This window comes from Myotis lucifugus, unplaced genomic scaffold (genome assembly GCF_000147115.1).
Source record: "Myotis lucifugus unplaced genomic scaffold, Myoluc2.0 scaffold_70, whole genome shotgun sequence".
Lineage (NCBI taxonomy): Eukaryota > Metazoa > Chordata > Mammalia > Chiroptera > Vespertilionidae > Myotis > Myotis lucifugus.
In genome coordinates, this window is record NW_005871118.1 from 3,184,897 (window position 1) to 3,198,501 (window position 13,605).

General features: G+C 40.2%; 1 protein-coding gene across 3 annotated transcripts in view; it reads right to left on the reverse strand.

Annotated features, from left to right (window-relative positions):
* The window catches only part of GMPS (guanine monophosphate synthase), a 51,921-nt gene that overhangs the window by 37,338 nt on the left and 978 nt on the right, over positions 1-13,605 (reverse strand). The window contains exons 1-2 of one of the 3 annotated variants that reach the window (XM_014457174.1): positions 13,011-13,031; positions 5,862-6,043 (exon numbers count right to left, since the gene is read on the reverse strand). In XM_014457174.1, the coding sequence (XP_014312660.1) occupies positions 5,862-6,043; positions 13,011-13,016 (188 nt within the window). In that variant the 5' untranslated portion in view covers positions 13,017-13,031. Of the gene's footprint in view, positions 1-5,861; positions 6,044-13,010; positions 13,032-13,605 lie in introns of those variants that run through there. The other 2 variants (XM_023755167.1, XM_006090326.2) reach the window with 2 other exon arrangements.

Below are 13,605 nucleotides of genomic sequence, written 5' to 3' on the forward strand. Positions count from 1 at the left end.
CCCAACAATTTTACTTGAGACCCAGGAAAAGGAGCTAACATCACTTTAGCCCCATATGCCCTGCTCCCAGAAACGAGGTCAATATTATAACTTAACTACACTACAACTCACAGAGCATTCTATAGGTTAACTTGAGAATCAAACTATTAGTATAAAGGAAGCTACAAACTGAGGCCCATGTTCCTCACCAGGCCACTGACACATCAAATTTGGCCTTCAGTATTCACTCAAAAAAATTTAGAACATTTTATTATTATTATGAATTTTACAAAAAAAAATCAGATTTCTGGATCTTATTTAAGAAAAAGAAGGAAAAATCTGGCAAAACTAGGCCTTCACTCTCAGATGACTACAAATAATGAATCACAGAGTTGCACTATCATACTATCATACATATCATATATGCTGTCCCGTTTGCCACACATGCCCACTTACATACAACAGGCAAACTTAGGCCCTTTACTCAATTTAAGATATTCTCAGACTCATCTTAAGTCTGAATTTGCAGGAATCCTGATTTATCTATATTTCTAAAGGAAAATGCATTCCAAGATCTAACCAAAATCTACTTACAAATAAATCTGGATTACAATTTATAATTAGTGGCTGCCTGCCATCTAAAAGCATATAAACTAAAATGCTAGGCTTATGATATATCCAGAAGAATAATATGTCAAATTCATAAAAATTTCTCAGCAAGCTAGAGCATTTATTTAATTTTTTAAATATATTTTTATTGATTTCAGAGAGAAAAGGAGAGGGGAGAGAGAGATAGAGACATCAATGATGAGAGAAAATCATTGATTGGCTGCCTCCTGCATATCCCCTATACTGGGGATCGAGCCCACAACCCCAGGCATGAGCTCTTGACAAGAATCAAACACAGGACCCTTCAGTCCACAGGCTGACACTCTATCCAGCCCGGCCTGTGCCCTCTCGCAGTCTGGGACCCCTCGGGAGATAACGACCTGCTGGCTTAGGACTGCTCCTGGGTGGCAGAGGGCAGGCCCAATCCCTAGGTGCAGCCCCTGGTTGGGCTCAGAGCAGGGCTGATTGGGGGGTGGGGCACCGCCCCCTGTCACACTCAAGGCAGGGTCGATGGGGAGGTTGCGGCGCCACCCCCTGTCACGCACAGAGCAGGGCCCATCAGGGGGTTGGACGCTGCCCCCTGTCACGCACAGAGTAGGGCCGATAGGGGAGTTAGGGCACTGTCCCCTGTCACACACACAGCAGGGCGGATCAGGGGATTGGGGCGCTGCCCTCTATCACCCACAGAGCAGGGCCCATCAGGGGGTTGGGGCGCCGCCACTGTCACACTCAGGGCAGGGCCTGTGGGGGGGTTGGGGCGCCTTCCCCTGTCACACACAGAGCAGGGCCAATCAGGCGGTTGGGACGCCGCACCCTGTCACACACAGAGCCGCAGGGCGATCAGGGGGTTTGGGCGCTGCACCCTGTCACGCTGATCCCGGTGCTGGGAGGCATATTACCCTTTTACTATATAGAATAGAGGCCTGGGGGCCGGCTGGTTTGCCCTGAAGGGTGTCCTGGATCAGGGTGGGGGTCCCCACTGGGGTGCCTGGCCAGCCTGGATGAGGGGATGATGGCTGTTTGCAGCTGGTCACACACCCTTCAGGGTGGGGGTCCCCACTGGGGTGCCTGGCCAGTCTGGGTGAGGGGCTGAGGGCTGCTTTCAGGCTGGCGGTTGTTGACTGAAGCTCCCAACCGCTCCTTTTTTTTCTTTTTCTTTTTTTTTTTATTCTGGGCCAGCTTTAGCTCTGGCTCTAGCTCTGGCTCTAGCTCTGAGGCTTCCGCTGCTGAAAGCAAGTATCTGGTTTGTTTGGGTTCTATAATCGAAACAATGTATAACTCCAGCTCTGAAAGCTGGTTTCTGGGGTTTTGTTTAGCTTCTATATTTGTTACAATGTTTCAAACTGCAAGTTCAGAGGCCGGCAGCGGCAAGCGGGGAACGTTGGAGTCCTCTGTCACTGAAGCAAGCAAGCCTCATGTTCGCTTCCAGCTGCCTGGCTGCCGGCCGCCATCTTGGCTGACAGTTAATTTGCATAAGGATATGCTGATTAGCCAATGGGAAGGGTAGCGGTCGTATGCTAATTACCATGTTTCTCTTTTATTAGTGTAGATAACATCTTAGAACAACAATTCTAAAGGGGTGCGTCGGGTTAAACCTAAGTGTAGATATGTAACCTGGCATGCTGAAGATGTAGAAGCTAAAATTCTATAAAATATATTTAATATTCACAACCTCTATAATTTCAATATATTTAGTTTTATAAAGGATAATCACTATAGGACTGCCCAGCATCCCACATTAATCTAATAAATAACTGAAGACTCTAAGAGTCATAATACTTGAAAAGGCAATGGTCTTAGCCAAGGATAAAAACTCAAGCAGTACTTACACCAATTATGAAAATTCTCATCTCAGTAAATCTTGAGAAAAGCTAATCACTCATTCTGAGTCTTCTATTTCTATGCTGCTATCATTTTGAAACTAATTTACAATTACAAGGCCCAATATGCTATCAGGCATCCCAGATATCAACTTTATGTTATCAAGCAGATCAAGGTTCTACAAACAAGTAGGTTAAGATGTCTCTTATGTCATAAAACTAACATTAATTCTAAAAAGACAAAAACAAAACCAGGGGTGGTCAAATATTTATCTCAGCGGTAAAGATTACAGTAATAAAACCCACATAGTTCCTATTCTCCTACAAAGAAAAGAAGCTCTAGGCACAAGCAAGATCTAGGAACTTTTTATGATCAAGTGACAAGAAAAACAATTAGACTTCTATTACCAAGTATTTATCTATCCTACTCTAAAACAATTAGTCTGGGTTAGTTTGCTGGGAATGTTTTGTTGGTTTCTTTTGGGTTGTGGAATGAAGAAGCTTGGATTTGACAAAGAGCCATTTGGATTTTTCACCGTCTTTGATTCTCTTAAAATTGATTCCCAATGGCAAATGAAGACAGATGAATTAAATAAACTCAAGGGTCCCTTCTTACTCTAAAATTTTACAGTTTAAAAAGGCTGTTCCCAAACCACTATGCTCAATTAATATTTGACAGAGGAGGCAAGAGCATACAATGGAGTCAAGACAGTCTGTTCAATAAATGGTGCTGGGAAAATTGGACAGGTACATGCAAAAAAAAATGAAACTAGCAAAAGAAACCATCAACAGCAAAAGCAACCATCAACAAAACAACAAGAAAATCCACTGCATGGGAGAACATATTTGCCAATGTTATCTCTGATAAGGATTTAATCTCCAACATTTACAGGGAACTCATACAACTTAACAAAAGGAAGATAAACAACCCAATCAAAAAATGGGCAAAGGACCGAAATAGATACTTTTCAAAAGAAGACAGAAGGAAGGCCTAGAGACCTATGAAAACATGCTCAGAGTCACTAATCATCTAAGAGATGCAAATCAAAACGACTATGAGGTACCACCTCACACTTGTCAGAATGGCTATCATCAACAAATCAACAAATGACAAGTGCTGGCAAGAATGCAGAGAAAAAAGAACCCTCAGGCACTACTGGTGGAAATGCAGGCTAGTGCAGCTACTGTGGAGAACAGTATAGAGTTTCCTCAAAAAACTAAAAATGGAACTCCCATTTGACCCAGTGATCCCACTTCTAGGAATATATCCCAAGAGACTAGAAACACTAATCAGAAAGGATATATGCACCCCTATGTTCATAGCGGCACAATTTACAATAGCTAAGATTTGAAAACAGCCTAAGTGCCCATCAGGCGATGAATGGATGAAAAAACTGTGGTACATCTACATAATGGAATACTACGCTGCTGTAAAAAGGAAGGAACGCCTACCATTTGCAACAGCATGGATGGACCTGGAGAGCATTATGCTAAGGGAAATAAGTCAGTCAGAGAAAGATAAATATCACATGATCTCACTTATTTGTGGAATATAATGAACAACATAAACTGATGAACAAAAACAGATCTAGAGACACAGAAGCATCAATCAGACCGTCAAACCTCAGAGGGAAAGTAGGGGAGGGTGGGGGTAAGGGGGAGAGAACAACCAAAAGACTTGTATGCATGCATATAAGCATAACCAATGGACACAGACACCAGGGGTGTGAGGGCATGAGCGGGGGTTGGGGGGGCAATGGGGGGATAAGGACACATATGTAATACCTTAATCAATAAAGAAACTAAAAAAAAATTTTTAAAAAAGGTAGCTGTTTTAACCTGCATCTGAAGACTAGTACAGAGTTAAGTAAACCTGCCTTTTCAGATTTCCAATTCAGTATAATTCAGAAACAAGAATCACAGGATAATGTATACATGTCTATGAAGTCTTTAAATGTGAATTTTTTTAAATATATTTTATTGATTTTTTACAGAGAGGAAGGGAGAGGGATAGAGTCAGAAACATCGATGAGAGAGAAACATCGATCAGCTGCCTCCTGCACACCTCCCACTGGGGATGTGCCCGCAACCAAGGTACGCGCTCTTGACCAGAATCGAACCGGGGACCCCCCAGTTCGAAAGCCGACGCTCGGTCCACTGAGCCAAAGCAGTCAGGGCTAAATGTGAATTTTTTGCTCTTAAAATAGTTGTTTTAAGAAAAAATTAATTTTTGAAAAAAACATAGCATTAACATTTAAGAGCCAATTAAAGATATAAACTGCAGTTGCTTACTACTGGATAAGAAAGAGTATTAGCTTAATGCAAGGGTGGGGAACCTTTCTTCTGCCAAGGGCCATTTGGATATTTATGGGCCATACAAAATTATCAACTTAAAAATTAGCCTGCTATATTTGGTTAACTCACCCCTAATGCGTTGGCAGGGCCAGACTAAATGATTTTTCAGGCCTTATATGGCCCGGCCAGACATTTCCCAACCCTTTAAGGAGAAAAGGCATAGAATTAACCAGAAATAGCTGTTAAAGGAAGAAACATATTGTGTGTGTGTGTGTGTGTGTGTGTGTGTGTTTGCTGTCATTTGAACTAGTTCTAAGAGTACAAGCTGTGGAGTTAGCCCTTATATAAGACTTAAGAAATCTTCATCTTATAGAAATTAGTTTCTTGGCATAGGAAGCAAAATTCTGTGCACAGAATTCTTCTCATTTAAGTATTCTAGCCACTGTATATAGTCCTTTGATGAAATGCTCTGGGATCAATAAATGAATGACCACAATAGCCTTACATAGTCTAACCCAGTAATCTTATAAAACACTAGAGGCCCAGTGCACAAATTCATGCATGGGTAGGGCCGGGGGAGGGACCACAGGCGGTTGGCGGGCTGACCCTGCCCCCTGGTCAGCCTCTCAGTCAACGGGAGGTTGCATATTAGCCTTTTATTATATAGGATAAAACATCCAAATGCAAATCCTGCCCTAACTGGTTTGGCTCAGTGAATAGAGTGTCAGCCTGCGGACTGAAGGGTCCCAGGTTCAATTTCAGTCAAGGACACATGCCCGGTTGTGGGCTCGATCCCCGGTAGAGGATGTGCAGGAGACAGCCAATCAATGATTCTCTCTCATCATTGATGTTTCTCTCTCTATCTCTCTCTCTCTCTCTCTCCCCTCACCCTTCCTCTCTGAAATCAATAAAAATATTTTTTTTTAAACAAAAATAATGCAAGTCCTCATGACTGTGCAATTAAAGTTACGGTAATCTTTTTAACTGAAAAACTTAAATATTTCCTTTTTTAAAAATCAGAACCATGGGAAATTTCTTGTAAAACCATTCCATGTCATATATTCATTTTAAAAAAATGCAGTGCCCAAGCAAGTTAATAATAAAATACCCTAAAATGTATGCTCAATATTCTCAGAAAAACATAAGAAAAAAGTCTACCGGAATCCATGCTCTTTTATAGCAAATGCTGGTGTTTCCAATGGGAAGAGTTCCGACTGCACGAACAGTTCCCTCACTCTTCGATCTATGACTTTCCCGTACTGAGCACCAGCATCCAGAATGACCACAGCTCCTTCATAGTGGTGGCAGCCATCCTTAATGTCTCCTCCAGCATTCTCCAGCTGCAAATATTAATACAAACATCTTAATTATGAAAATTAAAGCTACTTTAAGAAACAGTTGTCACAGTCAACTCCAAAAACACACAGAAACAAAAACTGTTAACTTAGAACTTTCTAAGTTGCCATTTCAAAACACTTCTTTTAAAGTGAAGATTTTCATACATATCCATATACCAGCATACATAAACACTTTAATAAAAGCTACCCTTTACTGACTATATGATATAGTCACTTTATGTATAGTGCATCCTACATGTATTACCTAATAATATGGTAAGCATACAATCCAGTCATGCCAAATATAGTCCTGATTTATGTCTGTTATACTGGCATTATTTATAATGCCTCTTTCAAATCTCAAAAGCATCCAATTGGACAATAAATTATATGGTGACCCTACCTGGTACTCACGGCTTTCCTATGATGGATGTACTGATGAGAAACTATAAAATTTGATGCCAGAGCATAAGCATGCCCAAACTCTCTTTATTAGGAAAATGATATATATGCATCTACCCATAACAATAAAAGTTTTAAAGGTTTTTTTAAAAATCTTATCTGTGTGTAGTATATTGACACTTTTCTGGAAGGCAACCTGGCAAAACATAAAATTAACTCTGTGTGCTGAAATATTTTCCTGGAACTGGGTACAAAAGAATGCAAGTGTAGGTGGGTATGGATAAAACATGACTGCTTATGTACTGAAATCAGTCAGGTGATAGTGCCCTGGCCGAGTAACTTAGTTGGCTGGAGCATCATCCTGTACACTAAAAAGTTGTGGACTGGATTCCCGGTCAGGGCACATACCTAAACCTAGGTTGCAGGATAGATTCCCAGTCGGAGCACAGATGGGAAACAATCGCTGTTTCTCTCACACTGATGTCTCTCTCTTCCCCTTCCTCTCTCTCAAATCAATAAAAACATACCTTGGGTGAAGACTAAAAAAAAAAACCAAAATGACTGATAGGTACATTCATTTTAGTCTAGTCTCTATGCTGTTCTGAATATTTGAACTTATGAAAAAGCTTTTAAAATGTGTATATACACTGGAAATCCACTTAAGGAAGCATATACACTATGGCTTCATTTTTAAATATATTGTAAAACACAACAGTGTATGTGTGCATGTATGAAAAAAAAGTCTAAACAGATATACACCAAAGTATTAACAGAGGTTGTATCTAAGTTATAGCACTTTAGGCGATCTTAAATATTGCCCTCTATATTCTTTGGTATGTTCTACATGTATACAATAAACATATTTTGAGTTTTTCCCGCCTCCATTTGTAAAATTTGCACATTAAAAAAAAGTGTAAGTTAGTCTTTTTGGCTCTTGTATAATCCTTTCCCTTCACATGAAAAAATAAATGCAGATCTAACACCACTAACACTTCTTTTTAAAAAAAAATATATTTTATTGATTTTTTTACAGAGAGGAAGGGAGAGAGATAGTTAGAAACATCGATGAGAGAGAAACATCGATCAGCTGCCTCCTGCACACCCTCTACTGGGGACGTGTTGGCAACCAAGGTACATGCCCTTGACTGGAATCGAACCTGGGACCCTTCAGTCTGCAGGCCGACGCTCTATCCACTGAGCCAAACCGGTTAGGCACAGTGGTTCTCAACCTTCTGGCCCTTTAAATATAGTTCCTCAACGTTGTGACCCAACCATAAAATTATTTTCGTTGCTACTTCGTAACTGTAATGTTGCTACTGTTATGAATCGTAATGTAAATATCTGATATGCAGGATGGTCTTAGGCAACTCCTGTGAAAGGGTCATTCGACTGCCAAAGGGGTCGCGACCCACAGGTTGAGAACCACTGGGTTAGGGCAACACCACTAACACTTCTGCTACAGTAATGAAAAAAGCAATGATCACAACCAACTACAGAGGAGGATTTGCAAAAGGCCAATCACAGGCCAGAAAGAATTACTCAGATCATAAATATGGTTTTAATTAGGAATACTGAGCAATGTAGAAAAATCAGGTCACAGAAAGAAGCAGTTTACAGAATATATTAGTGCAAGAAATACTAAAACTTTTTTTCCTTCCAGACCTTTGCCTTCACACATACAAACACAAACATACACACAATGCACTTTAAGGAATATATCTTAATCTTAATCTATTTTTTTGGTAAAGAATAAACTATTTTTCTTTTATTGTCTAAAGTTTTACCTGTAGCTCCTTTTTTCCCAATTGATCCCCTCCCCCATCCTTTCCCAGCCCGGGCAAACCCCCACCACCCCACTGGAAAAAATAAAAGAAATAAATAAATAAAAATCAAATAAAACCCTGCTTTGGATTCATTAATACTGTTGTTCTTTTCAATTAATCTATATGCATCTCAATACATATTTTTAAGTGAAGAAAAAAAAAAGAATAAAGTATTTTCGAAAGACCACTATGCCATTCAGTCTCATTATCACCTTCACATTTTTCACCAAATCCAAGTTCAACCTGTTTGTTTTTTTCACATTACAGGCAGTTTTCACTTTGCATGATTCTGATACGCACAAATTTGTTATCATGTTTTATTCCAAGGTTTAATTAACTAAGATTAGCCCCCAAAAACATGGCTCAAATTTCATTAACATATCAACTGTGAGTAGATAGAGTACAAACTTCAATGCCAGTTCTTCAGTCCACAAAACATCACTTACGACAGATAAACATCTTTATCAGTGACCAATCACGTCCCTTCTTTCAAAATCTGTTGGCAATTGGTCACTGTACAACAAACAGACAAAAGTATAAGCGGTTACCTTCTTGACACCCAGTGATAAATCCATATGACATTATAACATATGGAAAATCCAAAGTGGAAACTTAACAACAAAGATGAAGGTGCAGCAAAAACATGAAAAGTGACATGCTAGAAGTGAAATTCTAATCCAATGTAAATGTAGTTACAGAAGAAATAGTTGGCTGTGGCAATGATGACATGGTTGCAGGTTGAGCACTTCTAGAATGTGCAGTCAGAGGAACTTAGCAAAAGCAAATTTATCAGCATCAATGAGAAAAGTCTCTGTGATGAAAAGGATGTCCCAGAGGAAGTGACTCCAGGAAAATACTTCAAATTAAAGTAATTCTGGGAGATATTTCATGACATTCAACATACAAAGGGTATAGCATGTTGAAAGCCATCAAAGCATAGAAAAGATGTGAAGGGAAAGACAACACTCATTCTTGATAATTTTTTTGCAAAGAAACAGCAATTTTTAATGTTTCTAATGTTTTAAGTTATACTATACTAAATAGTAGTTTTACTATTTATTTCAATATAAATGCATACTTATCTTTTTTTTAAGGGGTAACTAATGAAGGAAAGATATCAGGGAAGAGAAACTAGAGAGAGGCACTGGTCATTACCTCTAGAGAGGTAGGCCTGGTGAGCCCAAGATGTGCTGGACAGGATACTGTACCTCACAGACAAATTGATAGAGGTTTTCTTATCAAATACCTAAAAATAGCTTTATGTGTTTGGTAACATTATTTTACAGCAATTAGAAAATTAAGTTATTGGAAATTCAACTTATTTTAGCACCTCCTTTTAGGATCAAGTGCCCCAGATTAGACAGAGAATATATAATCACACTACTATTAATGAAACCCTTTATATTCCCTATCACATTATAATGGACTCTGTTAGGCAACATGTAGACATAACTACATAAAGCATTTCCTGGGTCCTCAAACCGAGAACCCAAAGCCATGACAAGGGTCCACCAACGAGCATATCAACTCATCTCACATTATTACTAAAGTAAATCTATTTTTGGAACCACTGTGATTCTTGAGCAAACACAAAAACATCTCTATTCCACAATAAGCATGGAAAAAGAATACTCTACACAACCCAGAATTATATATGCTATACAAAGATTCAAAATTCTATGAAACAATTACTTTATATTTATTGTTTCACAAAGTGTTTCAGAATTATGTATTAATCCAGAGGAGTTCATTCATTTTGAGCATCTAAATAGAGTTTAGGTTTGTAGGAATCATGAAAATAGTAAGTACAATAATGGAGGAAATTTTTATCATTGTGGATAGCAAACAATTATTTACTACATCCAACAGCATCTTTTGGAATATAATTCATTAAATGGCCTAAAAAAAAAAAACCAGTAAGAAATATATTTGAACAGTATAGGACAAGCCTAAATATTTTTTAAAATTCTTGAAAGACAATTATTTTCCTTAAGAGACAAGTTGGCCTACACTAAAGGCAAGGTCATCTGAAGCTCCTAGAGGAATTTCAAAACCTTTCAAGTCTAAGAACAGAAAACAATAAAAACCATAAACCATTCCTTTTGTCTGCAACAGCTCTTCCATTCTAGATTAATATCTTAACAGAACAAAATCTGAAGCAAAGAAAACAAACAAACCATCTTTGACCTCTGAAAAAATGTACTATAGGATTGTCAAATGACAATTAATTCTCAATACATCCCAGATAAAAATTCAGGTCTTCTTCCCATTCAAGTACAAAAACTTATACTTAAAGTGCCAACTTTAAATTTTTAACATTAATAAGTATTTATAAAACAACTTTAATCCAACTTTAATTTATAATGACATAGTTAATATTTCAGTGAAGATGGTGGGGCAAGGCCCACTTCTACTCCAAGCAAACAAGAGTCTGAAGTTTGCATAGGACCAAAATGTGGGAAACTTGACAAGTAGCCCAAAGACCATTAATCCTACTTTAATAAAATTGAAAAAGTTATTACATCTAATACTTGGCATACATTCTATTCATATACAACACTGAATAGTTGTGAACATATTTTAAAGAATTACTAACCCCTGGCTGGTTTGGCTCAAGGGATAGAGCGTCGGCCTGTAGACTGAAGGGTCCTGGGCTCAATTCTGATCAAGGGCACATGCCTGGGTTGCAGGCTCGATTCCCCAGTAAGGGGTGTGCAGAAGGCAGCCAATCAATAAGTCTCTCTTATCATTGGTGTTTCTATCTCTCTCCCTCTCCCTTCCTCTCTGAAATCAATAAAAATATATTTTTTAAAAAGAATTACTGACTAGTTTACTTTAAGATCTTTAAATAAGATCTGTTAAAGAAACAAAAATTTATCTTGAGTAGTTAACCAAAGTAGCCCTGAAAACAAACAAACAAAAAAACAACAACTAGGTTTTAAGTCCCAGCTGTTTTTTCAGCATATGAAGCTGGAACACATAAAGGTCCTTTCCAGCTCTAAAATAATACTCTAGATCAGGGGTCCTCAAACTACGGCCCGTGGGCCACATGCAAATACAAATATTGTATTTGTTTCCGTTTTGTTTTTTCACTTCAAAATAAGATATGTGCAGTGTGCATAGGAATTTGTTCATAGTTTTTTTTTAAACTATAGTCCGGCCCTCCAACGGTCTGAGGGACAGTGAACTGGCCCCCTGTTTAAAAAGTTTGAGGACCCCTGCTCTAGATGGACAAGACTAATGAAAACAGTCCAAATGCTTTTACAGATTTTAGATCTCTCCTGAATTTCTATCATGTAAAAAAGAAAAGTCATTCTAGAAATTCCTGATAAAAATTGAAATACACCAGAATAGGAATCAAAATCAGTTCTCTCCTCCCTTTATGAACTAGGATTTACACACAACTATCGGAGACACAACAGATGTACAAAGTAAGCGTGGGTCCAGTATTTGTATTTTACTCCAGAGGGAGAGGTGGTCCAGTGGCAAGCTATGGAAAGAGGATGCCTACTCAGATTTCCAGGTGCATCTCTTAGGAATATGTCATTTCACTTACCTTATTACTCATATTTCCCATACTTAAACATCTCTTTACTTGAAATGTTTCCTATGATCAATGACATATCGTGGTTTAATTGTTGCCCCCCTCCCCCGCCACTTAGGAGTATGTGACATAATCATAGATTTGATGAAATATGTTATTTCCCTGCATTGCTCCTCTTGAAAATGCTTCCAATTCAGTCCATATCTAATTGTTAGTACAGTTAAACACACACACACGCACACCTGATTGTTATAAAACATAAAGGAGCTTGAAATAAAAAAAGTTAATCAACAATTCACCTGATACTCTTTAAAATTCAAGTTGAAAAAAAAATAGCATCTAGGAAGAAAGTGTATATTCTATATTCCTGAGACAGATAAAGTAGTTTGGAAACTGAATCTTGAACTTTCTTCTGTTACTTAATTTTGTAAAAATGCTCTTCTCAAATCACCACATACCAGTACTTTGCAAAAGGAGGTTTGGGTCCTTCTAGTAACACCGTCATTTCCTCTACCAGGACAAAGCTGAATCTTGCCAATGAGTTGTAAGGCTCAAAATACAAGGGAAGAAAAATGCTCTGTTACCTAGTGTACAGGAAAGAGCTGTACGCCGAGGTTTCATTCTAAGGTCAGAAACTAAGGGTTCGAGTGTCTTCATTCACCTATTCCATCCTGAGAAAGAGCTCTAGCGAGTCTGAGCGTCAGTTTCCTCAGTCTGAAAAGAGTATGTATCAGCTGCTGTACAACCTGACTCATCTGTTCAACCAACACCACCTGAATGCTTACCAAATGCTGGGCAAGCATTCACCGAGAAGACCCACTAGTCACGCAGTGGTTCTCAACCTTCTGGCCCTTTAAATACAGTTCCTCATGTTGTGGGACCCCCAACCATAAAATTATTTTCGTTGCTACTTCATAACTGTAATGTTGCAACTGTTATGAATCGTAATGTAAATATCTGATATGCAGGATGTATTTTCATTGTTACAAATTGAACATAATTAAAGCATAAAAACAATATGTAATTATATATGTGTTTTCCAATGGTCTTAGGCGACCCCTGTGAAAGGGTCGTTCGACCCCCAAAGGGGTCGCAACCCACAGGTTGAGAACCGATGCCAGTGTGACACTCAGGCATCACCTCGGTCAGAGAACACAGCCAGAGTAAGACAGTACCACCTGACCTTTAAAACTCCACACACCTGCATGACATGTAATGGAGTGAGTCCTTCAAGCCAGGACCTCAACAGCGGGCAGTGGAGGGGGCACATCTGCTCAGGGAAATCGCAGTTCCACACCACGCCGGTTCCCGCGGATTAACCTGACTCCCGGAGGGTCGGCGAGGGTTCCGGGCCAACTTACACCGTGACCCCGAAATGAAAGCGAAGGCGCTCGATTCGCGAGCGAGGCGCGTGAAGGTAGAGAAAAGTGAGCCGGGGATGGCGAGCAGCGCGGCCGGGCCCCAACGCGCTCTCCCCGCGCCGAGTTAGCAACTTTTCCCGCTGCCGGGACTCCCGGCTTCCCCTGCCTCCCGGCGCGGGGGCGGCGGCCCGCATCCCAGGGAACGCTCCCCGCGGCGGGAGCCCGTCCGGCCGCCGGAGGAACCTGTACCATAGGGAGCGCGCCCGCGGGGCGGGGCGGGGCTGGAAACGCTCCATCTCTCGGAGGGTGGGGGAGGGGAGCGGGGTGCGCGACCCTCGGGCCACCCGTCGGGAGGTGGGGGGCGGGGGGCAGCAGTCGCACGGCTGCGCGAGGGCCGGCTCGCCGCCGCGGATCCCGAGCTGGCGTGGGGGGCGG